The following is a 25,534-nucleotide window of genomic DNA, read 5'->3' as shown; positions in this document are numbered from 1 at the left end:
TGCAGACCGGTGTTATTTTTATTTCCATTAGTTTAAAGAATGTCTTTGCACATGTTGCTGGTTATAATGTAATATCCAGTTTGCACGCAGCCTTTTTATGAATAATATTTTGCAAATAGTTCATTCTGCTGATATTTTTTCATTCCAGTAGTTGTAATTTAATTTTCCTATAAGAAGGTACTATCTTAGGGTATATAATCATTCATTCTAAGGCTTTCCTTTCCAGGTTTCATTTTAGTAGCAACTCAGTTCCAGTTCAAGTAGTCAAAGCCAGCACAAGTTCTCAAAACCCAGCCCAATGGCAAGGGTTACTGGACTTGCAAGTACTTTTCAATTGCCAGGGCCATGTAATGCTCTGGCCAGACAGTACCTAAGGCAGGTTGAATTCATCTTTGCTTTGAATTTAATACTAAATTTTACATAATGAGTGTTTCTGAAGTAATTGACTAAGGAAACAAAAAATCTCAGCAGGTTCATGAACATTTTATTATACTGCTTTTCAATCTATTTCATAGTCTTTGACTGTTCGTAGATAACAAAAGAGATAAGGCAGTTTCAGTAGGTATATAGATATTTCATTGGTGGTGCTTTCTAAAATCCCTTCAAGGTTTGTAAAATCAGTGTAGTGTTAAAACTAACAATAAAATTTCTTCATTTATAAAATATTTTAACTAATGTAAAATATGCTAATATATGCATAGAGCATGTCAGCGGTACAGATTTTTGACTGACTGTGATAACTGACATTTCAAATAATCTATCAGATAACCAACATCTCGCTGTGTTCATCAGATGAGTTCAATACAAAAATCTCTAAATATAAAACACTGAAGATTTCTATATTCTTACTCTTTGTGATGAGTATTAATATTACTAAAAGGCTCCCAATATATTGCTAAATTCATTTATAATCCTATAATGGAAGAGGAAGAAGAAGAAATATACATATTACAGGTTGATCTGCATTCACAGAATGCAACATTGCACCTTTCATACATTTCACAGTGCAGATTTTATTTTAGACAATAAAAAAACATTTTCACTTGAAATAAATGTTCAAACAGTGGGATTCTTATGCTCCTGAATTAACAAAAATGATCCATTACAATGCAAAATATTCTTATATACCTATAGATTATTCTAGTAACTGTTCCATCTTTAAGTGGTAAGCATAAAGCACTTCAATTGAAACTTTATGGTTTCCCACACAAAAGCACCAGGTGTGGGTGGGGGGGGGCAATTCTCAACATTAGTGTTTTTATTCATTCTTCTCTGCATGAATAGGAGTTTCCCTGCTAATAATATTCAGTTTTCTATTACCTTGTTCAGCCCGCAACTGCTGACGCAATTGAGCTTGTTTGAGTTTAATCATGAGATTACCAGATGTCCAAAGCCACTGACCCTTAAAAGAAAAAAAGGTAGTTCATTAAAAAATTCTATTGCTATATCCTCAACTAAAGTAATAGTAGCAGTAATAGCTTTATTTAATATTTATTCTCTTATGAAAGTTTTAAAATTTCACAAAAGCTCAGATATTTTTTTTCTACCGCCAAAACATGGCATATTTTGTGAATTATGAAAATGATTTTCTTAAATAAAAGCACTTAGCACAGTGTGAGATTTAACCAAAAAACTGCTATTCCTATTGACCTCATGGATAATCCATTTCCAATCAGTAACCTGAACCGTGTATATCATCTCTCCAAAGCCTTGGTGAAAAATGTGATTAATTCCTTACCTCTGAGAGGCACAGCTGGTCCAGATAGATTCCTTTTTTCATTATAAAAATATCTAGTGGTTATATACTTGATCTTCTAGTTCACTTTCCCAATGCAACTCTGTCATCTAATTTGTTTCCTCCTGAATAACCCTAAGGGCTCATATCTGGTGAGTATGGGCTTGGCACACCCAGGGTCCTGAGCTGGATATCACCATTCTTCTCTTTCTTGGTGATTCCCCTTCTACTTCTGACTCTTGTTATTTCTCTCTCTCTCAGGGTAATTCAGAAATTTTTTTTTTTTGGCTGGTCAGCATAAGCCTCAGGCTTCCTTGCACCATATAGCTAATAATAATAATAATACCAGTTGACCAAAGAAAGTGTACCATACTACAAGTACGAACCCCAGGCAGTACTACAGACCCCAACCCAGAAGCTGTACTGGGACTGTGGCATAAAGGATAGGACAATCCTGCACAACAGAGCAGACAAACCCTTATGGACAAGAAGGAAAAGGCTACCTATCTGACTGACATAGTGGTACCCAACACTGGCAACCTGCAGAAAACCCATGGGGAAAAAATCAGGAAGGACACGAACCTAAGACAGGAAATCAAAGAGATGTGGCATATGCAACAAATAACGACCATCCCAATCATCGGGTCAACCACAGGTATGGTGCCAAAGACCCTACATAACAGCCTAGCAGCAATAGGTCTCCCAGCAAACACCTACAAGGAACTCCAGAAAGTTGCAATCCTGAACACCTGTAGGATAGTACGAGAGTTCCTCAACCAACAGTAACACCAGACATAACAACAACCACACTGTGTACTTGGTAGCAATACCTGTCCCGAGGTGGAACCCCCAATCAGGAAGAAATAATATAAGAGCGATAATAATAAGTTCCACATTAAGGTCGAGAACATCACAACCAGGCCAATCCCTATTAGGAGAGGAATCTTTCAGGGAGATGCTCTGAGCCCACTACAGTTCTGTCTAGCACTCAACCCACTATCCACCATGTTCAACAGCAGCAAGTATGGATATAATCTCAAAAAAGGAAGAAAGAACCTGTACACCCTCACCCACCTGATGTACATGGATGACATTAAGCTCTACGCGGCAACCGAGAAGCAACTACTCCGGATCACCGAAGAATTCAGCAAGGACATCAGGATGGAATTTGGTCTAGACAAATGCAAGACCCACACACTGCATCAGGGAAAATTAGTTGGCCGAAACTACCAGCTGCTGACTGGTAAAAAGACCAAAGCTATGACAGAAGGAGAGACCTACAAATAATTAGGTATGATGCAGGCTGAGCAGTTAGAACACAAGGAAATCAAGAAGTGCCTGACCGAAAAATATCATCAGAGACTCAGAAGCTTGTTGAAAGCAAAATTGAATGGAGGGAACACAGTTAAAGCCATAAACACCTATGCAGCTCCAGTACTAACATACACATTCGGGGTCATAGATTGGACTAACACCTAGCTAGAAGATATCATGTGAAAGAAAAGGACAATGATGACCAAGAGTCGCCAACACCACCCGAAGTCAGCAGTGGAGAGAATAACAATACCTCGGAAAGAGGGAGGAAGGGGCCTGATAGACCTGATAGAACAACAGAAAACAGCGATAGTTAACCTGAAGGATTACTTCGAGAACAACACAGCACCACTCCACCAGGCCATAAGGAAGATAGATAAGTGGTACACCCCACTCAACCTAAGCGAAGAAACAGCTCCCACCCAGACGGTACAAGAAACGAAGTTAGAAAGATGGGCAAAGAAGACACTACAATGACCTCCATCAAGGTCACATTGATAACATTGCTTCCAATGCAGGGCTCACAAATGGGACGCTCTTCCCCGAAACAGAAGGATTCATGCTGGCCATCCAAGACCAGGCAATCAACACCAGAAACTATAGAAAATACATCACAAAGCAGCCTGAAATGTCAGCTGACACATCAACGTGCCACCTGGCCTCAGAAACGATCCAACATATCACTGTGGGGTGCAATGTGATCACCCAGACTGAGTACACTCATAGACACGACCAGGTAACCAGGATAATACATCAGAAGCTAGTGACGAAATACCAGTTGACCAAAGAAAGTGTACCATACTACAAGTACGAACCCCAGGCAGTACTAGAGACCCCGACCCACAAGCTGTACTGGGACCGTGGCATAACGGATAGGACAATCCTGCTTAACAGACCGGACATCACCCTTGTGGACAAGATGGAAAAGGCTACCTACCTGATTGACATAGCAGTGCCTAACACTAGCAATGTCCAGAAAACCCATGAGGAAAAAATTAGGAAGTACACGAACCTGAGACATGAGGTCAAGGAGATGTGGCATATGCAAGAAGTATCAACCATCCCGTTCATCATGTAAACCACCAGTATGGTACCAAAGAATCTACACAGCAGCCTAGCAATAATAGATCTCCCAGAGAACACCTACAAGGAACTCCAGAAAGTTGCAATCCTGAACACCTGTAGGATAGTCAGAGATTTCCTTGACCAACAGTAACACTTGGCATTACAACCACCCTGTGTACTTGGTAGCAGTACCTGTCACGCAGTGGAAGCTCCCAATCAGGGAGAAATGATATAAGAGCAACAACAAGAATAATAATAATTGATTAATGGATGATATCGCAGAGAAATATTAATCACACTGCATCGAGTGTGGCACAGAATAAAGTCACTCTCGTTCGGGCCTTAGGCAGAGGGGTCGGTTCAAAAAATCAGAGACTGTCTCCCAAGGAAGACAGTGGAGCGAGTTGTGCTGTCCCCCATATGGCTACCACAAGAGAAGGGCAAGATCATCCAGCCCCACCAACTGGAAGTGCTTCCTGTATAATTGCGCTAGTGACCACCCAGGAAGGGAGGGAGAAAACGGCAACGCATGAAGTGGAGCATCGAAATGAATCCGTACATCATGCAAGCATACTACAAAATAACAAAGCTGGAGACTGATATGACAACTTACAGGGCGAGACTACATACCTAGCTGCTGGAACGATTCCCAGATATTCAGGTCACTGAACAGCAAATAGCAGACCAGAGAAGGACCATTGTCACGAAGAACCTAATAGCTTCCACAATCTTGGAAAAAATCAAGCAGGACATGAGCGATCGACTAAAAAGGATAAAGAATATGGAACGAGAGGAGGAAGAACATACCACCGCCGAACCAGAAGAAGAAGAGCAAGAGGAAATACAACCCGCAGCAGCTGAAGTGGAAACAGATGAGGTCATGATATCCAGAATAGAGGAAGAGTGGAGGGGCCCTAACAGAATTCGAAGGAATGGACCCCACAAAGACTCACATGATACCGAAGCAGAGGCCGAATAGAACCTTGTGGAGAGTCACAGACCACCTGAATTGGCACATAATACTGCATTACCTCGACAGCAATGGTGCAACACTGGAGGCCATCCACACAGCCATGCATTGTGCTGCGGTAGCAGCCATGAGGATTAATGGAAGAGAAGCGAGAGACCAATGGAAGAAAAGCGAGAGAGGACGAAGAACATACCACCGCCGAACCAGAAGAAGAAGAGCAAGAGGAAATACAACCCGCAGCAGCTGAAGTGGAAACAGATGAGGTCATGATATCCAGAATAGAGGAAGAGTGGAGGGGCCCTAACAGAATTCGAAGGAATGGACCTCACAAAGACTCACATGATACTGAAGCAGAGGCCGAATAGAACCTTGTGGAGAGTCACAGACCACCTGAATTGGCACATAATACTGCATTACCTCGACAGCAATGGTGCAACACTGGAGGCCATCCACACAGCCATGCATTGTGCTGCGGTAGCAGCCATGAGGATTAATGGAAGAGAAGCGAGAGACCAGTAGCAGAAGAACTGAAAACAGAAGGAACCACCAGCTTGGGAAAGAAGACTTCAGCAGAAAGTCCTGTTGGTACTGGGTCAATTGGCCCAGTACCAACGGGGCAACAGGAGTAAGAAATTAATTGGAAAAGTGAAGAGCATCCTCAAGAGAGACAGCGTCCACAGCAAACATTAGACAAAAAATCAGAGAATAGGAGAGTACTTGGACACATTGAAGCAGAACCTCCTTGCACTCAGCAAGAGACTGTGGCGATACAAAGAGAGCTCCCAGAAGAAAATAAACAACAGAATCTTCGATGAAGACCAAAGAGGCTTCTACGGGAATCTTGGAGAAGACGGGAAACAAGGGAATGGACCACCCGAAAAGAAGACAATTGAGGATTTCTGGGGAAACATATGGAGCAGGGAAGTAAAACATAAAACAGCCGAGCCACCTGGATGGAACTAGAATGCAAGAAAACCAAGGATGTACAAGAAATGAGAGGGTGGAAGATTTGGGAAGAAGTAAAACAGACGATCAAGAACTCTCACAACTGACGAACTCCAGGAATAGATAACGTCCACAACTACTGGTACAAGAAGCTCACTTGCACACACAAGCACCTGGCAGAGCAGTTCACCCGAATGATAAGGCACCCAGAGACAATCCCGAAGTTCCTCACTCAAGAAATCACAAATCTGAAGCCTAAAGATGAAGATACAAGAAACCCGGCAAAATACAGGCCAGTCACCTACCTCCCAACAATGTACAAGATCCTGACCAGCCATAACCAGGATGATAACAGACCACTTGGAGAGCCAGGACATAATGGCCGAACAGCAAAAAGGATGCAAGTGGCTGAGCAAAGGATGCAAGGAGCAATTAACCATAGATGCTGCAGTTATGGAGCAAGCATACAAGAAGCGCTGCAACATGCACACAGCCTACATAAATTACCGCAAGGCCTTCGACTCCGTACCTCATAGCTGGCTAATAGAGGCACTGAAAATCTACAAAGTCAATCCAATAGCGACAAACTTCCTAGGGAAAACGATAGCGAAATGGAGTGATACCAATAAGGTCGAAAACATCACAACCAGGCCAATCCCCATCAGGAGAGGAATCTTTCAGGGAGATGCCCTGAGCCCACTGTGGTTCTGTCTAGCACTTAACTCACTAAATACCATGCTTAACAGTAGCAAGTACAAATATAACCTCAAAGGAAAGAAGAACCTGTACACCCGACTCATCTGATGTATACGGATGACATCAAGCTCTATACAGGAACCAAGAAGCACCTTCAGCAACTACTCCAGATCATCAAAGAATTCAGCAATGATATTAGAATGGAATTAGGTCTAGACAAAGGCAAGACCCACGGATTGCATCAGGGAAAATTAGTCAACCGAAACTACCAGCTGCAGAGTGGTAAAGAGATTGAAGTCATGGCAGAGGGAGAAGCCTACAAATACTTGGGGATGATGCAGGCTCAGCAGTTACAGCACAAGGAAATTAAGGCCTGCCTGACCGAAAAATATCATCAGAGACTCAGAAGCCTGCTGAAAGCAAAGCTGAATGGAGGTAACACAGTTAAAGCCATAAACACCTATGCAGTCCCAGTACTAACATACTCCTTCGGGGTCATAGATTGGACTAACACCAAGCTGGAGGATATCATGAGAAAGAAAAGGACAATGATGACCAAGAGCCGCCAACACCACCAGAGATCTGCCGTGGAAAGACTGACAATTGCCCGGGAAGAAGGAAGGGGCCTGATAGACCTTATTGAGCAACAGAAGACAGCGATAGTTAACCTGAAGGATTACTTCCAGAAACACACAGTAGCACTCTACCAGGCCATAAGGAAAATAGACAAGTGGTATTCCCCACTCAACCTAGGCGAGGAGTCCCCCCCCAACCAGGATGCACAAACGAAGCCAGAAAGATGGGCAGAGAAGACACTCCACAACAGACACTACAATGATCTCCATCAGGATCACATAGATAAAATTGCTTCCAATGCATGGCTCATGAGTGGGACACTCTTCCCCGAGACTGAAGAATTCATGCTCGCCATCCAAGACCAGGTAATCAACACCAGGAACTATAGAAAATACATCGCAAAGGAGCCCAGAGTGTTAGATGACACATGTCGACAATGCCACCTGGCCTTAGAAACGATCCAACACATCATTGTGGGATGCAAGGTGATCACCCAGACTGAGTACACTCATAGACATGACCAGGTAGCCAGTATAATACATCAGAAGCTAGCAAGGAAATACCATTTGGTCGAAGAAAGTGTACCATACTACAAGTATGAACCGCAGGCAGTACTAGAAACCCCAACTCACAAGCTGTACTGGGAGTGCGCCATAATAACAGATAGGACAATCCCGCACAACAGACCGGACATAACTCTTGTGGACAAGAAGGAAAAGGCTATGTGGTACACAACGCTGGAAACCTGCAGAAAACCCATGGGGAAAAAGTCAGGAATTACATGAACTTAAGACAGGAGATCAAAGAGATGTGGCATATGCAACAAGTAACGACCATCCCAATCATCGTATCAACCACAGGTATGGTGCCAAAGACCCTATATAACAGCCTAGCAGCAATAGGTCTCCCAGCAAACACCTACAAGGAACTCCAGAAAGTCGCAATCCTGAACACCTGTAGGATTGTCAGAGTTCCTCGACCAACAGTAACATCAGACATAACAACAACCACCCTGTATACTTGGTAGCAATGCCCGTGACAAGGTGGAACCCCCAATCAGGGAGAAATAATATGAGCAGAAATAATAATAATAATAATAGACCTTCTATAAACTGTTTCCAGTTCAGTAAAAACCCACAAAATCTAAAGGACATTCATTCCATATATTCGTAAAGTACTTGAACGATGTATTCATTTAACTTCAATTAAACTGTTCTTTCTTATGCATTGTAATCACAATCATTAGAGTATTCCTGTTTGGTTCACAGTCACAAACCTACTTATTAAACTTTCTCATTCTTAATGCATGTGCTAAATTGTAGAAAACAAATTCATATTATATACACTGAAATTAACCCTACCTTCAATACTATTTGCATAACATGTTCCTAATCTTTGTTGAAGGACTATGATTACATACCTGAAGATCTTTTAAAATTTCTTGAAAACCTTCTCTATTCTAGGGTTCTTGTTACATATGTCCAGAACGTTAAGTGATCCTTCATTATTTCATCTGGAATTCCTCAAAGCAGCATATTATCTGTTACTCTTTTTCTCAGCCTTACTGCAGTACAGAAGTAATGATTTTCTTCAATTCAATCAGTCTCAGTATTACCAACTGAAGTAATACTGAGACCAATTTTCTCCAGTCTCATATGATGTCCTTTTTTATGTAGATGATGTTGTAGTTATCACAACTTCTGATTCCCCTCTTGCAGCTGAACAATCTCAAATTTTTCTCTATGACATACTAATTTCTCAATTGACACTGCTAAATCTCATCACCTCCAAATCACCTATAAACCTGTTTCTTTTCAACTTTGGCCTCTTCTGATCTCAAATGATTCCCCTAACTCCTTATAGTAAAGATTTAGGAGTGGTATATGACTCTAAATGTACTTTTGCTCGTTATTATAACCATGTGGCCAATAAATTCCAAAACAAATTTGGTGCCTAAAACAAAAGCTGCAACAAGCAAAAGTACACATTTATACTTTTGCTTGTTTGTACACCTCCTCCATCTGGTCTGGTGTTGCTCTATATGAGTGCTTCTTGAACTAGGGGTTGCATAAAAAATTTTAGGGGGTCAGAGAAAATTAGGAAAAATAAAAATTTTGATAAGGCTAATGGAGTTATTAATCACCCTTTTTTGAAAAGGCAACAATTATAGGCTATTACAGTTTTGCACCTGCACTTGCAATCAAGAGTGTGGACCGACACAACAATCAAAATCTGAAACTGGCCCAATACAATGTATCGGGCCAGAGATTTGAATGTGTGTGGGGTCATGTGCAGTATATTGATGTTCAATGAGTATGAAAATAAACAGAAATGGTATGACATTGTTATTCAAACTTCCTCCAACTGAGGACATATAAAAAAAAAAAAAAAAACTGCTGAACTGAACATTATCTCTTTGGAAGCCTTTGCTGACTTTTAGAACAATTATATTGTTCTATATAATAAGTGCATTCAATCAGGTGGTGCTTGCTTTGAATAAAAATAAAACCATTTTTGAGCTCCTTCACTTTGTGCTCTTTTTATTTCACCAGTGTCTAGGAACTTTACTACCACACCTCGTATATATATATATGATCACGTTATATTTATGTTTCTAGTTAACTTCAGTATACAGCCACTCCCCGACCTATGCAGAATGCAACCTAAGGGTTGCATTCTGCAAAACTCTACATAGGTTGGAATTTCCCCCGTGCTTGTGCAGCACTTGCAACTGTGCTTGCTGAATTGATTGAATCAAAAAAGAAATGTTTGATGAACATGTAAATAGAATTATTTAGTGTATTTATTCAATTTTTTTATCTCATGCACAGGAAAAATTACAAAAGCGTGAAATTTAAAAATTTTCAAAATTATAAAATTACAAAAAAAGAGAGGAGACAGTCATAACGTAAGTATGCGTTATGACTTGTTAGAGTTTTACCTCTGGAGCATCACTGCCAGAATCAACGTCTTCAGCTGATAAGTACGCCGCTGCGGAGGTTGAGGCCTGTTGAGATTTAGAAGGGTCGGCCGCTCAACCTTACAAAAGAACATATTAATGAATGATTGGATGGTGACTGTTTTCTTTTCACTGTGGATTTCTTTGTAGCAAGCAAGCATATCATTCATTCCTCTCTTAAATTTTAAGAATCGTACGCTGTCAGGATCCATCTTCTCAAACCTCGCCATTGCCGATGCAATTTCACAAATGTCATTGCCATATTTCTGGTGCTGAAGTGCCTCGGCTCCTCCTTTTGCTCATCTTGAGCTTCATCAGCATTTTCTTCTTTTACTATCGCTGCCTGCAAGTCGATAAGTTCTTCATTAGATGATTCCTTCTCTTAGTCCTCTATTAACTCCTCCACGTCTTTGGCATCAACCTCCAACTGAAAAGTAGTTCTGCAACCTTTACAATCTTATCCGTAACCTCTTCACATGATTTGTCTTTTTCAAATCCTTCGAAGCCTTTTACGTGCCATTGGCATATTCCTTCCATGAGCCATTTAAACAACTTTTAATAATTTCCACCCAGGCCTTATTAATGTTTAAGATGGCGTGGTAAATATTTTAAGATTTTCAAAAGTCTCTTAACGTAAAATTTTTCTCATAGTCTGCTGCAGACAATGCTGAGCAAATGTCATGTGTAAATAGTATGCTTTTAAATTCGAAATAACACCCTGATCCATAGGTTGGTTGAGCGAAGTCATGTTTGGTGGTAGAAATATGACTCGCACGTTCGAATCGAAATATCTAGATGCGTAGGATGTCTAGGAGCATTAGCTAGCATTTTTTTAGCATTAGCATTAGTAGAGGCATTTGATGCACAAGAAAGCAAGCTTATGCGGCATCAGCCAAAAAAAAAAAAAAAAAAAACTAAATAAAATAAAATAAATAAATAAATAAATAAAAAAATTACCACTTTCACTTCACCCCTTTGTTCGTTCGAAATACCTGTCCAGCTGAGCCTTAAACTTATTTAGGCTATCAACTTCCACAACAAGGGATGGAAGTCTGTTCCGCCAACCAACGACCCGCTGGCTAAAGGCAAATCTCCGCACGTCTATCCTACATCTGTCTTTCCTCAATTTGAATTTATGCCCTCTCAGGTGATTATTCTGAGCAAGAGGCAGTATCCCATCAGCATTGAGCATGCTCAAACCATTCAAGGCTTTGTACACCTCTATCAGATCACCTCGCCGGTGCCTAGTCTCCAGACACTGTAATTTGCAAAATTTAAGCCTTTCTTCGTAAGAGCAACCCTTCGTTCAGTTCACTAACCTTGTTGCCCTTCTCTGTACTCATTCCAGCAGCTCTACATCCTTCTTGAAATGAGGCCTCCAGGTCTGTATACAGTACTCTAGGTGTGACCTGACCATTGCCTTATACAAGGGAATAATCACCTCCCTATCCCTGCTAGAAAAATTCCTGTATATCATTCATAAGACACCATGAGCTACTCTTGCAACCCGTCTACACTGCTCAGAGAACTTCATATCTGCCTGCACAATTACCCCCAGGTCCTTTTCATTCTCTACCACTCTGAGTGTAGTACCACAGAGTTGATATGCTGCTCTGGGGTTGCTGTTTCCCATATGTAGTACTTTACATTTGTCAATGTTAAACTTCATTTGCCACCTCTCAGCCCATCTGCTCAACCTTTCCAGATCCTGTTGCAGCAGCATAGCATCAGTAACGTCCTTAACAACCCTGCCAACCTTTGTATCGTCTGCAAACTTGGACATTAAGCTTGATATACCATCATCAATATTATTTATAAATACAGAAAACAACAATGGACCCAACACTGAGCCCTGAGGGACTCCACTAATAACATTAGTCCCCGATGAGCAGTGTCCATTAATTACCACTCTCTGTCTTCTGCCACTCAACCATCCCTTTATCCATAGCAACAATTTGCCACTAATGCCACACTGCTCCGATTTCTGCAGCAGTCTTCCATGTGCAACAGTATCAAAAGCCTTTCTAAGATCCAAATATATAATATCAAAGTTATTCCCTGCATCCAATTCTTTTGTGACTACATCATAGTATCCAATAAAATTGGTCAGGCAAGACCTTCCCTTAACAAAACCATGTTGTGTCTGAACTATAACTGAATTCTTGTCAAGACGATCCTGCAGTGCTTCTTTAACCAGTGCTTCCATTAATTTTTCTGGAACAGAAATTAAACTCACAAGTCTATAATTACTTGTGTCAGCCTTTGATACTCCTTTGTGAATGGGGGGTTACATTTGCAAATCTCCAGTCTGTGGGTACCTCCCCTGAGTCCAAGGAAGCTCTCATAATTATGGCTAACGGATTGCTTACTTCCTTTGCTGCCTCCTTTAATATAACTGGATAGATCCCATCCACCCCAGGTGCCCTTCTTGTATTTATCTTCAACAATTTCTCCTCCACTTTACTTTCAATTATTACAAGATCATCTAGCTCACTGCCAGTGTTTACTTCATCTATGGCATTCCCCTTCCTGAATAACTCCTCATGTGTGAATGTAGCTGCAAAATATTGATTTAGTTTGTTAGCTACCTGAGCAGGATCATGAACAGTTGAACCATCGATATCAAGCGAACCAATCTGATTCATCCCCTTCCTTCTAGAGTTTACATAAGTAAAGAACTCCTTGCTGTTTTTCTTTGCATCCCTTGCCAAAGATTTCTTGTAATCTGCCTTCGCCTGCCTAACTTCCTTTGTAACTTGGTGACAGATCAACTTATATCTATCATAGGCTTCTTTGTCACATGTTAATTTATATGTATCCCATGCATTTTTCTTCTCTGCCATATGCCTCATTAGTTCATCTGACATCCATTTAGGCCTGAACCTTGAACAGTATTTCTCAGTTGGTATGTAAATCCTAGCAGCTTCCAAGATGAGTTCTTTGAATGCTTCCCATTTTGAGTTTGCTGTTGGTAACATCATCAGTTGGTCTCACTGTATAGAATTTAAATACTGTCTCAGACCATCGTAGTTGCCTTTACGAAAGCAATAACCCTTCCCTTTACCCCTGATGGTAGTTACCTCCTTGAATAAATCCCACTTCAGCACACTGTGATCACTGCCACCTAGTGGTTCCTGTATCTGCAGATTCTTAATGCATGAAAAATACTACTGATAATCAAATCAAGAGTATTGCTCCCTCTAGTTGCCTCCCGAACATGCTGATTTAGAAAACAATCATCCAATAAATCCACAAAAGCCTTGCTAGTGTGTGAGTGACCAACCCACAAATTCCAGTTAATATCTTGGAAATTAAAATCCCCCATTATAAGACTCTCTGATTTACTGGCCCACTTTATTTCTCTGTACAGTTTCTTATTATACTCATCAGAATCATTAGGCCTATAGCACACTCCTACTCTCAATTTTGATCTCCCAGTGCTTATGTCACACCAAACTGACTCGACACTGCACTGTCCAGCGATGTCGACTGGCTTCACTTCCTTGGATTTTATGTGTTTCTTAACTAATAGCATAACCCCTCCTCCCTTCCTATCCTGTCTATCCTTTCTGTTGACGTTGTACTCCCCAAATTCCAGTTCTGAATTACTTATATCTGTGTGACACCACATCTCTGATATCCCAACAATATCCGCCTTTGATGCTTTGAGCAATACCTCAAATTCATCAAATTTATTTACCAAACTCCTAGCATTGGTGTACATGCAAGTATACATGCACCTGTTCTTTTTCTTAGCTACCCGCCGACCGGGCTAGCCGAGTGGGTAAAGTACCTGCCCGGCAACCCAAAGGTCGCGGGTTCGATTCCCGCCTCGGGCTTGGATCAAAGTACTGCAAAAACCTTGGGAGGTGCAATATGGCCACAGAAGCCGATGCGCCAACAACTACCAAATCAAAAAAAAAAAAAAAAAAAAATCTTAGCTACCCTAACACAACCCATGTGTTTACTTGTACCCCCAATGACTCCCAGCAGTCTCTGAAATATCCTGCATCTTATTTTCCAGGCTGCTGCTCATTCCAATAGAAGCAGTGCAAGAATCGCTTTCACCTCTGCCACTGGCTACTGTTAATCTATTAGTCCTTGTATCCTCCCCAATCTAGCAGTTTTCCAACCCACCTAACACTGCCTCGATAGCATCAGCAAACATTCTTGCACCCTTTCTATTTAAGTATATCCCATCCCTGTAGAAGCAGTCCCTTCTGTTAACAAGTACAGACCAGGCTGAAAAAAATTCTACCCCTTGAGCCTTGCACAATCTTTCCAAGGCCGAATTGATCGACAGGGCTCTCATGATATACTCCCTCCTATCGTGTCTGGGCAGAATTGCAGACACTTTCAAATTCAACCCTAATTCACGGCTTGTTTTCAACAGTGACCTGTACTTGTTAAGCTATTCTAATTCTGCCGGTCTCCTACTCTTAATATCATTAGTGCCAACGTGTACAATTATATCACCTTTTGTGCCCTTACAAGATGATATCCGCACAACATCATCAACCTTTGCCCCTGGCGGACATACCCTGGTCCTGTTCCACCTATCCTTTTTACAAAGCATATTTCCCGTTTCCCTGACAATAGAGTCACCAACAACTACTAGTTCCATTGGGACCAGAGCATTCTGCCTTGGGTGTTGCCGCTGCGTTGCGTGATGCCCAAGTGCAAGCTCTGGCGTTGGTGTGGGCAGCTAAGAGCTTGATGGACCCCTCACTTTTAATCCTTCGAGGGCATCCACCCTGTTCTTCAAGCTCTCATAATATAGGCCCATAACAATGCTGAGTTGTTGCCTGATTTCCTTACACTCCTTGCATCACGCACATACAAAGACATCTCCCATGGCAGTATCATGTCCCATACCTGACTGCTCCACAAACATCAAGCAAATAGTGCATTTTAAAAGGCTGTGATTCAGAGGGCAACTGCCCCCCCCTCAGTTCTCCCCTGAGCCACAGCACTTCCATTAGCTTGAGCCTTTTGCTTTGCTGCTCTGGTCTAGTTATGATTTCGATTTAATTTCAATAAAATTTCAATTTCAGTACAAAAGTAAAACCCTAAACTTGTATAACACAGTTATAACGCTATATTTATGTTTCAGTATTGAGTATTATCTACGAAATCCCTTTATATAACTTCCGTATCAAGTTAAGTATTAATTATTTATTTTTGCTAATTATTTATGTTACGTAATCTAACTCGTTATATGTATATAGTTAAAAGTACAATTTAATTGACAATGAAGTTCAACAAGATTAATAGATTTACTGATTAATTGACAATATTATATTATGTACTATACTATACTAAGCTTATGCTATCTAGTTCGAGATATTTTGTATCGCGTAACAATGGCGGCAATTTACGAATGTTAAGTCCACGTGTCCGTGGACTTACCATTAACTTATTGATAAAGTATCGATTAACTTCCAAATCTCGCTGTCTCAATTCAGAATAAACTAAGGATCTTGACTAGCTACTTACAGAAAATAATTTGATATAACAATTGGTTAATAAATCGGCTAAATATGGTTAAAAAAAAAACTTCTCGTTCAACAGAGCTGTAACTTGTAACACATGGATTTCATACCCTTACCGATACTAAGTAATACCTACAAAATCTCTAAGTTAAACTTTAAACTACGTATCGTAACTAGGAATATAAAGCTACTCTAGAAAATAAGTTAATATGCCAATTTAAGCTAATAAAACAGAAAATAAATCAGAAAAAACTTCTCTGTTTCAGGAGCGGCAATAACCTACCTTATTATAATAATAACAAGAAAATGGAACATTTTTACCAGGGATATTTTTTCCGGGGGATATTTTTACAGGAGATATTTTTTCTGCATTCATTCAGGCCACGATGGGCAACTTGTAGCTTGTGGACAGCAATTGAGGGTTGGAGGGATTATCCCGCTTTGTGCAAACATTTTGAATCAGAAAGTCAAATATTCTGGATTATTAAACCGACTTTTCAATCTGGAATTTCTTAACGATTTAGCACTAATGATCGACATACTGCAGGAGCTATCTTACCTTTCAGAAGCTCTACAAAGTCGCAGCATCACTATAGTAAAAGCAGATAAATTAATTATTCTATCAATGCTATCACTAATTTGAAAAATTCTGAAAGAAATTATGATGCTAAAATTGAGAGCATGTTGAAGTTGAAAGAATTTGAAGGAATTGAAAGTAACACATTTAAAAAATTAACTCGTGACACGTTATTAAGGATAAGTTATTAATGCAACAGAGTAATTTTAAATTAAATAAAGAAAATAATGATATCATTGACGATGAGGAATTGAAAGAAATTTTAAACATATGCTACTTGGAATCGTGGAATATGAAAGAATTTTCATCTCCATGGCAAGACGGTGAAAAACTAATAAGAAATTTAAGTTTTCTGATAAAATATGAAATAAAAATTAATGATTTTAGAGATTTTGTCGAAGACGGTTTATCTTTAAAATCGAGTGAAATTCCCTCTTCAATTAAGAAAGCCAGAAATATCTTTGAAACCACTGCGATTAGCAGTGCTGAAGCTGAGCAAGCTTTCAGCATAATGAATAATATTGTGACAATTGAACACGCTGCAGCTTATGAAGACCATACATCTAAATGGAAAACCATTGCTTCAATTTGATCTGGATTGTTATGTCAAATCATTGCTCAGCTATTGAGCAAAGCAGAAGATCGATAACAATTATTAACAAAGAAGTAAATTCTTAGAATAAAATTTTTCTTGAATATTTGTATAATAATTTCTTTCATATAATCTGTGATTTCTGTGTACCTTTTCTAGAAGAGTTTATTTTTTATGTAATATTTGTTTTTATATTGTGGAATGTTTTGTGATAGTTTTTTGTTATGCTGAGCACGCATGGTAGATGGTTTTATGTGAATCCTTCATGTTTTTATATATTGATATATTTTATATATCAATATATAGAAATATTGTATATATTTCTATTTTATATTGATTACGAAATAAAAGAGCTTTTATATTGTAAATATTTTATTGAACATTCGCAAATTTTCATAATTTCTAGAAGACAAGATGAAATGGGTTTATGATAACTATAGTAAGAGATGTATACTTGAGATTGCAACGTATCTAAATGTCTAGAAAACAGCATCGACTGAAATACCAATCGTGTAGTTGAAACGACACACGCAGCTGTTCGGGGAACCTAACAATGGAATGTTACAAAAATGCGAGACGAAAAAATAAATTGTTGAAAAATATGTATTGTTGCAGTCATATGACAAATACTTGTATTGTTGCAATCATACTTCAGGAAGTATGATTCTGACATCACACTATTCAAAAATTCTAAAAAGTTAGAACTCGAGATACTATCGTATCCAGATATTATCGTAAAGTGGAACATGATGACCAGGCTGACTTGAGATATCATACCAGTCCCGAAAAATGCGTCATGCGCTCTAATCACAGTGAGTGCTTGGCGTACTAGTAGTGTGAACGTGGGAAGTGCCTCTGGCAGAGAAGCCTACCGCAGAGAAGCCACGGATGATGTCACTTCCGTGACATCATCCGTGGCACGAATCCCCAAGGATGCTTCACATCACATCAAAAAGTTTGCAAAACTGTGAGCCCATTGTTAAAATATTCACAGCTCATCACTTGTGACAAAGGTACCTTTATCACTTGTGATAAAGGTACCCTTGCCAAGAAAAAGAAGCATAATGGAATGAGATTCAGTAAGTGAGCCCCAACCACAGAACTGAACCTGCATGTTTTACTTATCACTGTAGAAGTGGAAATCCAAACAGCCTTGAAGACCCTCATGGATGTGAAGAAGGCAGTGTGCAACTTGTTGGATGAGTGCACATTCCAACTTGTTGGAATGTGCACTCATCATTTTTCTGATCCAGACACGTCACATCCATCCAATCCAAAGACGTCATCATTGGACTCTCATGAGTCCAATGATGTCCTTCATAATTGATCTTAATGGTTCAATGCACTATCTTGCCACCCTCTTAAAAATTATGGGTATATACCATAAACTCCAGGAGCCTTACTTGCCTTTACACTCAAAAGTTGTTCAAATAATCAACTAGGGGCTTAGCCCCCTGCTCGCTGCACCCGCTTCTTTTGATAAAGTAAAATAAAATACAGCAGCTTTCGACACTGTGTTTGTCTCTTTGCTATGAATACATAAATACGTTGCATATGGAAATCAAGCATCGTACCGCGTGGTCATGTAAGATAAACATAGCGCGTGACCACACCCAAACAGAAGCTTGTTTAACCACAGTAAAACAAGCTTCTATTACGTATTACCATGTAACCCAGTAAAGAGGGCGCTGACTCTCTTTAAAAATTACAGCTGTGAGTTACAGGTTCCGAAAAAGCGTTAAGTGTTTGCCTTTTTATTTACATAATTGTTATTTTATATTGTACAGTCTGTCCTCGTATAGCACGATAGTTGCGTTCCTAGAAACCCTCGTGCAATGCAAAATCGTGCAATATAAACAACAGGCCCTATGGGAAAAGTAGGGTTAGGTGCCGACCACCCAAGATTGAACACACATTTGGAACCAAAACATTACCAAACACAATAAATAATCTGGTAATTTTAATCGTTATAAAATACTTACTTATTTTATAACGATTAAAATACGTAATAAAAATAATATTATATTATAATAAAGTATTTTTAGTATTTTTTAATACTAAAAAAGTATTTTTACGGATAAAATACGTATTTTATTCGTAAAAAATTTATTATATTAAATAAAATAGTCGTAATAAAATACTTACGTATTTTATAATACGTAAGTATAAATTATAATACGTAAGTCGTAATAAAATATTGCTAATGATTTTGCTTCTATCGTAAGCAAACTTGCTTTTTGTTTGATTTTCTATCCAAACAGATGACAGCCATTCCATCTCTTCCAATTTCTTTGTGTCTTAATCTAAAAAAAAAGTCTTAATCTAATGGATTTTAATTACACTTTGAGTTGTTCCCGCTATGAAAGTTGTTTTTATTTTCTCTGCATTCTTTGTAATTCTCGGCGTTGCCTCATTTAGGTCTGTAGCACGTGCAATATCACATGGTCTTTCATTTCGCTCAAAGCGTTTCACAATTTCATATTTTTTCTCTATCGACAGAAGCGGACTGGCCACAAGCCTTACGGGGGAAACCACGGTGGGCCGGAGGCCGGTGTGATTTTGGCCATAAACCGTAGTATGAGGCCACTACAAATTTTCCCGGGTAAGAATTTTTGACCCAGTCCGCCTCTGTTTATCGATATTGCTTTTTTTTTTCTCTCTGAATCTGCAGTGTCTTAGCCCGGACGCTTCCTTTTCACACCTTTTAAGTATTTTACTAATTTTTAGGGAATAAAGCACAATTACAAACGAGGTGGCACGCTTGATACACAGAAACAAAGCTGCGCGCGTGTAGCAACTGAATAAACAACACCGTAAAGGCCGAGATACACTATTAACACCTCACATTTTACTAAAGCACATTTCTGGGGGTTACTACCATAAAACAATAAAAACAATTTCCAGTTGCGTTTCTGCTAGTGGAATCTGTTATAAACTGGTAGTAAACTCCATCTAATTGCATTTGCGATTATACCGATAGCTGGAATTGTGTTGGTTTTTACGTTATTATGGTGAAATGTGTTTCCCCTTCACTGATATAAAACACATAAATACATTTTCAGAATCTTCTTCGTTCCTATCGTGTTGCGTTCAGTTGGGGTGATTCCACATTCGACTGCCATTTCTTGTAAACACAAAGGCGAATCGTGTATAAGCGAATTCGGTTCGTGTTATATAAGATAACGTTCCCCTATTTATAAATCGTGTATGATCGAATTCGTGTAATGCAAACACGTGTTATACGAGGACCGACTGTACTTAATACGTAGTCTTATAGTTATATTTACGCTGGTTATTTTTATTTTAATTTAGATAAAGAGTTTTTGTAGATTACTACTTAATATACGTAAAACCGTTATTTCGTTCGAATCTTGCAGCCATTGTTTTTGTATATAGTGGTAGGGAATTCAAATTTTTAATTGAGGTAGCTAGGTAGCTCTAATGCATAATTATATAGAGTAATACGCTTCACTGTTTCTATTAGATAGCGTAGTATTGACATTTAATTAATTTAATTTATTGATATTATTAATTTAAAATAGCATGCCCCAAACTAGAGCAGCAAAGCAACGTCAACAAAGTGGCAGGAGTGCTGTGACTCGGGGGAGAACTGAGGGGGGCTATTCTCCAACGCATCACAGCCTAAAAAAATGTGCAACTTGAGAAATGTTTGCCGAACTCTCTGGAATGGAACATGATATTGCCATGGGGGATGTCGTTGTGTGTGCGCAATGTAAGGAAATCAGGCGACAACTCTGTTGTTATGGGCCTATATGAGAGTTTGAATGACAGGGTGGATGCCCTCAAAAGATCTAAATTGAGGGGCCCATCAAGCTCTCAGCTGCCCACATCAATGCCAGAGCTTGCACTTGGTCATCACGCAACACAGCGGCAACCCCCAAGGCAGAATGCGCTGGTCGCACAGGAACTAGTAGTTGTTGGTGACTCTATTGTCAGGGAAACAGAGAACATGCTTTGTAAAAAGGATAGGTGGAACAGAACCAGGGTATGTCTGCCAGGGGCAAAGGTTGATGACGTTGTAGAGCGGATATCATCTTTTAAGAGCACAAAAGGTGATATAGTTGTACACGTTGGCACTAATGATATTAAGAGTAGGAGACCGGCAGAATTAGAATTACTTAACAAGTACAGGTCACTGTTGAACAAAAGCCGAGAATTAGGGTTGAATTTGAAAATGTCTGCAATTCTGCCCAGGCATGATAGGAGGGAGTATATGATGCGAGCCTTGTCGATCAATTCGGCCCTGGAAAGATTGTGCAAGGCTCAAGGGATAGAATTTTTTTCAGCCTGGTCTGTACTTGTTAACAGGAGAGACTGCTTCTACAGGGATGGGATACACTTAAATAGAAAGGGTGCAAGAATATTTGCTGATGCTATCGAGGTAGTGTTAGGTGGCTCGGAAAACTGATGGCTTGGGGGGATACAAGGACTAATGGTTTAACAGTAGCCGTAGGTGATTCTTGCACAACTTCTATTAGAATAAGTAGCGACCTGGAGTGAGGGGTGTTGGGGGTTTCAGGGATGGATGGCAGTCATTCTGAAATTGGTGTATATATGGGATGTGTTAGGGTAACTAGGAATAGGAGCATGTATGCTTGCATGTATACGAATGTTAGAAGTATAGTAAATAAATTTGTTGAATTTGAAGTGTTGGTCAAGACATCAAAGGCGAATATTGTTGGGATAGCAGAGGTGTCACACAGATATAAGGAATGCAGAACTGGAATTTGGGGAGTACAATGTGTACAGAAAGGATAGACAGGATAGAAAGGAGGGAGGTGTTATGCTGTTAATTAAGAAAAACATAAAATCAAAAGAAGTGCACCCAGTTGATATAGATGCACTGTTGAGTCAGTTTGGTGTGACATAAGTACTGTGAAAGCAAAAATAAGAGTAGGAGTGTGTTATAGGATAGCGACTCGAATGAGTACAATGAACAATTGTACAGAGAAATAGAGTGGGCTAGTAAATCAGAATGTCTTATAATGGGGGATTTTAACTTCCCAGATATTGACTGGAACTTGTGGGTTGGTCACTCACACACTAGTCAGACTTTTGTGGATTTATTGGATGATTGTTTTCTGCAGCAGCATGTTCGAGAGGCAACCAGGGAGAGTAATACTCTTGATCTGGTTATTAGCAGTGATCATTCATGTATTCAGAATTTGCAGATAAAGGAACCACTAGGTGGCAGTGATCACAGTGTACTGATGTGGGATTTACTTAAAGATTTAATTACCATCAGGGGTAAAGGAAAGGGTTTTTGCTTCCGTAAAGGGTGAGTACAGTGGTCTCAGAAAGTTTTTAAATTCTGTACAGTGGGATCAACTGGCGATGTTACCAACAGTAAATTCTAAGTGGGAAGCATTCAAGGAATTAATCGTGGCTGCTACTAAAAGTTTCATACCTATTAAGAAATATTGTTCAAGGTTTAGGCCTAAATGTTTATCTAATGAACTAATGAGACTCGTAACAGGGAAGAAAAATGCATGGGATGCATATAAATTATCAAGCAACTCAGAAGCCTATTGCAGATATAAGCTAGTCTGTAATCAGGTCACAAAAGAGGTTTGGCAGGTGAAGGCAGATTACGAGAAATCCTTGGCAAAAGATGCTAAGAAAAACAGCAAGGATTTCTTTGCTTATATAAACTCTAAAAGGAAGGGGATGAATCTGATTATTCCACTTGACATCAATGGTTCGACTGTTAATGATCCTGCTCAGATAGCAAACAAACCGAATGAATATTTTGCATCTACATTCACACATGAGGAATTATTAAGGTTTGAAAATGGCAGAAGGTTTTCAAATTGTAGCAGAATACTTAATGATTTTGTAATAACTGAGAGCAAAGTGGAGGAGAAATTGTTGAAGTTAAACACAAGAAAAGCACCTGGGGTGGGTTGGATCTATCCAGTTATATTAAAGGAAGCAGCAAAGCAACTAAGCAAACCCTTAGCCATAATTATGAGAGCATCCTTGGACTCAGGGGAGGTTCCCATGGACTGGAGATGTGCAAATGTATCCCCAATTCACAAAGGGGGATCGAAGGGTGACACGAGTAATTACAGACCAGTTAGTTTAACTTCTGTTCGGGGTAAAATAATGGAGTCACTGGTTAAAGATGCATTGCAGGATCATCGAGACAAGACTGCAGCAATAATTCAGACACAGCATGGGTTTGTTGAGGGAAAGTCTTGTCTGACAAATTTGATAGGATATTATGATGTGGTTACAAAGGAACTGGATGCAAAAAATAATTTTGATATCATATATTTGGATTTCAGGAAAGCTTTTGACACTGTTGCGCATGAAAGACTATTGTACAAATTGGAGCAGAATGGTATTAAGGGTAAGTTGCTACAATGGATAAAAGGATGGTTAAGTGGGAGAAGACAGAGGATGGTAATCAATGGGTGCTGCTCTTCATGGACTAATGTCATTAGTGGAGTTCCACAGGGTTCGGTGTTGGGTCCACTGTTGTTTTGTATATTTATCAATGATATTGATGAAGGTATGTCAGGCTTAATGTCGAAGTTTGCAGATGATACAAAGGTTGGCAGGGTTGTTAATGACAGTAATGGCAGTGTGCTACTGCAACAGGATCTAGATAATTTGGGCAGATGGGCTAAGAAGTGGCAACTGAAGTTTAACCTTGACAAATGCAAAGTACTGCATATGGGTAGAAGTATCCCCAGAGAAACATACCAACTGTGTGGTACTACACTTAAGGTGGTAGAAAATGAAAAAGACCTGGGAGTAATTGTGCAGGCAGATATGAAGTTTTCTGAGCAATGCAGACATAATACTGCTAGGGCAGGTCATGGGGTTTTGTCAATGATATATAGGAATTTTGCTAGCAGGGAAAAGGAGGTGATTGTCCTTCTGTATAAGGCAATGGTCATGCCACGCCTTGAGTACTGCATACAGGTCTGGAGGCCTCATTTTAGGAAGGATGTAGATTTGCTTGAGCATGTACAGAGAAGGGCAACAAGAATGGTGAGGGGAATGAAGGGATCCTCTTACCAAGAGAAGCTTAAGTTCTGCAAATTGCAGTGACTGGAGACTAGGCACCTGCACGGTGATCTGATTGAGATGTATAAGGCATTGAATGGGTTGAGCTTGCTGAATTCTGATGGGATCCTTCCACTTGTTGAGATTACGAACCTAAGGGGGCATAAATTCAAATTAAGAAAGGACAGATGTAGAATAGATGTGCGGAAATTTGCCTTTAGCCAGTGGGTGGTTAATTATTGGAACAAACTTCCATCTGTCGTGGAAGTTGATAGGTTGAATAAATTTAAGAAGGAACTGGACAGGCATTTGGAGGAAATGGTGTGATTTTTTTTTTTTTTTTTTTGGCTGATGCTGCATAAGCTCATACACTTGCTTTCTTGCATCACATGCCACTACTACCTGCATCTCTCTTCTCCCATTGGCTGAATAATTATCACTAGGAGGAAAATTATTTTAATGTATAGAAAGACATCTGCAATTAATATTGCTAACTTCATACTGCTCAGCCTCTCCTTACTATGAAGGGTCTTTCATCTGTAAAGATTAATGCAAAGTACCTATTTAATGCATTAGTAACATCAGCTGGGTTATCTAAGACTTTTTCTCACCTATTACATAAGGGTCCAATTGATTTTTTTTTACTTCTTTGCATTCACATACAAGGAAAAATAACTCCTTGTTGATGTTTTGCTCTCTTAGCCAGTGATTTCTCATGATCAGCCTTTACCAACCTATCCTTTTCTGATGTACTATTACAGATCAAGTCATAGCTGTTATAGGTTTCAGTACTTTTCATCACTCTATAAATTTCCCATGCTGTCTTTTTCTGCTCTAGTTGACTGGCCAGTTCTGTATTTATCCATCTTGGCATTTGCTATATTTTCTTAATGGTATATATACATTTCTGTGACTATTGCTTTAAAGGTATACTATAATTCCAAAGTATTCATCCTCCCTCTACTGTCTGTCCAAATAACAGACCATGTAGGCGCCTCCGTAGCCAGGTGGGCAGGAGCAGCAGTGCATAGTACACGCTTCTTGATTAGACCGGGGTTCGAGCCCGTGACCACCAAATACGGAGGATGCGGAACGGTCAAGGAATGACCACCGCATATCCCCGGAGCAATATGGCCTTAGTTGCTAATGCTCCTAAAAACCAAATAAACAAACAAACAAAACAAACAGACCATGTAGAATTTTAAACTGTCAGTCACTTTTCCTAAAATTGAACCCCATGCCTTTACCCTTAACAAGTGCAACCCCTTCTTTCACCTTCCACTAAGGATTGCATGATCACTTCCTGTACTGTGTGTCCCATGGTTCATGGATAATGATCAGGTAGAATAGGCGTAAAATATTCTCATTCCTAGTATTTTCTCTAACATGGTGATGTAAACAATAATCATCCAAAACTTTTTTCCTCCATGGCAAGTTTCCCTCCTACTTACTCTAGTTAATAAGGGACAAATTGAAATTGATCATAATAAAACATTCAAACTTGCATGCCCATTCCATCTGGAGATAGAGGTACTCATCATACTTTCCCTCTGCCCTCACTCTACCTTTGCATCTAGC

At 39.6% G+C, this 25,534-nt stretch overlaps 1 protein-coding gene across 1 annotated transcript in view; it reads right to left on the bottom strand.

The window, feature by feature from the left end:
* Positions 1-889: 889 nt before the first annotated feature.
* Tmem18 (transmembrane protein 18) overlaps positions 890-25,534 on the bottom strand; it is a 122,782-nt gene continuing 98,137 nt past the window's right edge. The window contains exon 5 of the mRNA XM_090373274.1: positions 890-1,402. Coding sequence (XP_090229400.1) covers positions 1,259-1,402 — 144 coding nt within the window. The 3' untranslated portion in view covers positions 890-1,258. The remainder of the gene's footprint in view (positions 1,403-25,534) is intronic.

Source organism: Mastigoproctus giganteus, chromosome 5, assembly GCF_048544385.1.
Source record: "Mastigoproctus giganteus isolate SK-2022 chromosome 5, ASM4854438v1, whole genome shotgun sequence".
Lineage (NCBI taxonomy): Eukaryota > Metazoa > Arthropoda > Arachnida > Uropygi > Thelyphonidae > Mastigoproctus > Mastigoproctus giganteus.
Note: the sequence above shows the minus strand (reverse complement) of the source record. Positions and strands in the feature narration are given on the sequence as shown.